The sequence below is a fragment of the Chaetura pelagica genome, unplaced genomic scaffold (genome assembly GCF_000747805.2).
Source record: "Chaetura pelagica isolate M959 unplaced genomic scaffold, ChaPel_1.0 scaffold2409, whole genome shotgun sequence".
NCBI lineage: Eukaryota > Metazoa > Chordata > Aves > Apodiformes > Apodidae > Chaetura > Chaetura pelagica.
In genome coordinates, this window is record NW_009954697.1 from 12,530 (window position 1) to 15,909 (window position 3,380).

A 3,380-nucleotide genomic window follows, 5' to 3' on the forward strand; every position below is an offset into this window, starting at 1 on the left:
GGGCCCCCCCACACTTGCCAGGGACCCCGAGCAGCCCCGGGAAGGACGGGCAGTGCCGGTACCACATCAAGTCCTGCACGTGGCCGGGCAGGTGGGCAAAGCCAGAGATGTGCACCGAGGTGTTGGCCACGCGTGGGGCTGGGGTGGGCAGAGGCTGAGCTGGGGGGAGCCTGGGGGGGCAGCTGCGCTGGGGGGGCCATGCTGGGCCAAAGATGGTCACCATGGCAGAGCAGGTGGCACAACCCCAGGAGCCCCACGGGCAGCAGAGCCCACAGCTCCAGCCGGCAGCACCGCAGGGACGTGCTCTGCAAGAGAGGGGGAGTGGGATTTGGCACCGAGCACCCCCGTGACCCCCCCGAGCATCCACCCCTGGAGAGCTGCCCGGGATGGGGCACAACATCAGCTCCAGGCACTGGGAGGGCAGTGGGGAGATGTCCCCGTGCTGGATGGTCACCACAAACTGGTGCCATGCTGAGCACAGGGCAGGGTCTGGTGCTGCCAAGGAGACGTGCAGCAGAAACACTTCCCTTCCATCCCAAACCCCTGGGATGGGGCCCAGCTCCTCTGGGAGAACAAACATGGAGCAGCTCCCAAACCCAGGGATGGCCAGCAAGGGTCCACAGCCCCCCAGGACTCCCAGTTTGGGGCTGCATTTACCACCAGCTTGAGGTGTTGCAAGGTGGTTGCAGGTGCAAGGAGCCCACCTGAGTTTGCCACGAGCAGCCCCCACCCAGAGAAGAAGCACCAGGACAGGGTCCTCCAGACAGCAGGCAGGGACCCCAGCAAGACCCCAGCCACCACTTGCCCACCAGCACCACAACGGGAGGGACCTGGACAGCCCTTGCCCAAGGTGGTGGCCCCATCCCAGTGCCCAGGAGTGCCAGGCTGAGGCCCCACTGAGCTGCAAAGAGCCCCCCAGGACTCCCCTGGTACCTTGTCACAGAGCCAGCTCGGGGCCAGCCTCCAGGAGCACTGCAGCCCTCACAGCAGAGGTATCTCCTGGGGGATCCTCCCCTTGTCTGTCTGTCCATACACCCCTCTGTCCATCCCCCTGCCAGCCCTGGGCCAGCAGCACCCACGAGCACAAGGAAAGGGCTGGGCAGAGTTCCCTGCTCCCTGCCTCAGTTTCCCCCCTCCTCCCAGTGCCAGAGCTGCTGGCAAGCATCGACCAAGCCCCGTTTCCATGGAGAAGCCCAAAGGCCCCAGGGATGGGAGTCGCAGCAGGAGAAAGAGGGGGGAGGTTATTAGAAAATTAAAGTGTTTAATAAAAGAGCAGCTCCTGCTCCCTTCACAGCTTGGGGGGGCGGGGAGAACCGACTGCCAGGCAGCAGGAGACAACACGGTGAGGGGGCTGGAGGGGAGGGGGCTGGGGGGCTCCAGCTGGCAGCACCCCCTCCCCAGCCAGCCTCCATCCAGTGTTTCAAGTTCACACAACCAAGGGGGAAGCCCGGGGGGGCTCAGAGGGTCTGGTGGGAGGCAGGTCAGGACCCTGCCAGGTAGATGCCTGCAGAGGAAAAGCAGTGAGGAGGGGCTGTGAGGATGAGGAGGGGCTGCCAGGGTAGGGGGCACCTGCCTCCTGCAAGGATGGTCAATGCTGAAGGGCCAGGACGGGGTGCCAGCCCCAGATTGGGCTAACCACATCCTCCCTGGGCTGGGCATCACCTTGGGGGGAAACCCCTGGGCACCCCAAAGCCATGGAGAGCAGGGAAGGGATCCCCAGCATCCCAAAGAAGGGATCCTGGAGCACCCCATGGCCATAGGGAGCAGGGGGAGGACCCCGGGCACCCCAGGGAGCAAAGAAGAGACCACGTCCACCTTCATAAAGGCACCCCAGGGAAGGGACCCCAGGCATCCTGGAGAGCAGGGAAGGGTCCCCTGTGCACCCCAGGGAAGGGACCCCAGCCACTCCAGAGCCACAGGGGATGGGGAGAGGGCCCCCACACCCCCAGCCCTACCTGTAGCAAACCTCTTCTTGACCAGCGACATGCGGTACCCGGCGCTCGCCAGCTCCACCTCCACACCCGACAGTGTGCTGCCCTCACTGCTGAACTGGGCTGCCACTGGGCTGGGCTTGCTGGGCCCACAGAGGGGCTCCCAGCTGGCCGAGAGCCGGCCACAGCCTGGGGGAGGACAGCAGAGAGGGTGGGGGGTCTGTGGGAACCCTGCTCCCCTGCCCTCCGAGGGGGTGCAGCCTCACCTCCCTGCCCTGGGGCACCGGGGACATCCAGCAGCTTCCAGAGCAGCCTCTTCTCCTCCAGGTTCCTGCCAGGACACAAACATGTCCCCAAGCCCCCAGACCCCTAAAATCCCCCTGCTCCCCTCTCCCTGCCTTCCCAACCCAACAGTTGGACTTGATCATCATAGAATCACAGAACCATTCTGTTTGGGAAAGACCTTTAAGATTGAGTCCAACCATAACCCAACCCTACCAAGTCCAAAGCTCAAACCACGTCCCTCAGCACCACATCTGTAAGATCTTCAAGGTCTTTCCCAACCAGAACCATTCTATGATTCCATGACCTTGTTTCCCAGCTCTAGGTCCCCCTTCTCCCACTCTGGGAGGGCTTGGGAGGGGTGGGTCTCCCCCCTACCCTTACCAGCTGGCTGTGGGCTGGAGCCGCAGGTTGGTGATGGGCTCGTCCATGGGCAGGAGGACGTGGACGTTGGCGAGGGGCACGGGCAGGGCCAGGGCACCCGCGTTGTACCCGTACTGGACACTGACCGGGCCCAGCCGGGAGAACTGGGGAGGGACTGGGGGTCAGGGAGGGCACAGGGGGGGGCACTGAGACCCTCCCAACCTCCCCCCCCCGCAACTCCAGGAGGGGAATTCTGGTTCTCACTTGGTACTTGAGCAGAGCTACGTTGTAGTAGGAGGCGGCCGGGCTCTGCTCCGCCTGTTTCTGCAGGTGCCCGGTCAGCGCTGCCATGTTCAGCCAGAAGTCCCTGGTGCTGGGGTCACTCTGGGATGGGTCACTGTGGAGATGGGGTCAGAGTGGGGACAGGGCACCCCAGGAAAGCTGGCACCCACCTCCCTGTCACTGCACCCACTGGCCCTCCCCAGGATGCTCAGGATCCCCAGGAACGCAAATAACCAGCTCCCCAACACTGCACCCATCAGCTCCTGAGGATGCTGAAGCCCCCTGGGAACCCCCACACCCAGTTCCCCATGTCTGCATCTACCAGCTCTCAGGATGCCCAGACAGCCCCAGGAAACTCAGTATACCCTGTACCCTGATATACAGCTCCCCATCTCTGCATCCATCAGGTCCCAGGGTGCCTGTGCCCCCCTGTACCCTGACACACAGCTCCCCACGACCACAACCCCTCCAGGCAACCCCTGTACCCCAACACCACCTCCACATCACCCATCCACCACCCCC

At 64.0% G+C, this 3,380-nt stretch overlaps 2 protein-coding genes across 2 annotated transcripts in view; one reads left to right on the top strand and one right to left on the bottom strand.

The window, feature by feature from the left end:
* LOC104395875 (tyrosine-protein kinase JAK3-like) overlaps positions 1-158 on the top strand; it is a gene marked incomplete at its 5' end in the record, with an annotated part of 10,490 nt that extends 10,332 nt beyond the window's left edge. Inside the window, one exon of the mRNA XM_010005620.1 lies at positions 22-158. Within this exon, the coding sequence (XP_010003922.1) occupies positions 22-158 (137 nt within the window). The remainder of the gene's footprint in view (positions 1-21) is intronic.
* A 1,323-nt stretch (positions 159-1,481) lies between these two features.
* The window catches only part of LOC104395876 (FCH domain only protein 1-like), a gene marked incomplete at its 5' end in the record, with an annotated part of 7,199 nt that continues 5,300 nt past the window's right edge, over positions 1,482-3,380 (bottom strand). Inside the window, 5 exons of the mRNA XM_010005621.1 lie at positions 1,482-1,504; positions 1,956-2,120; positions 2,198-2,262; positions 2,598-2,740; positions 2,841-2,973. Of these exons, the coding sequence (XP_010003923.1) occupies positions 1,482-1,504; positions 1,956-2,120; positions 2,198-2,262; positions 2,598-2,740; positions 2,841-2,973 (529 nt within the window). The remainder of the gene's footprint in view (positions 1,505-1,955; positions 2,121-2,197; positions 2,263-2,597; positions 2,741-2,840; positions 2,974-3,380) is intronic.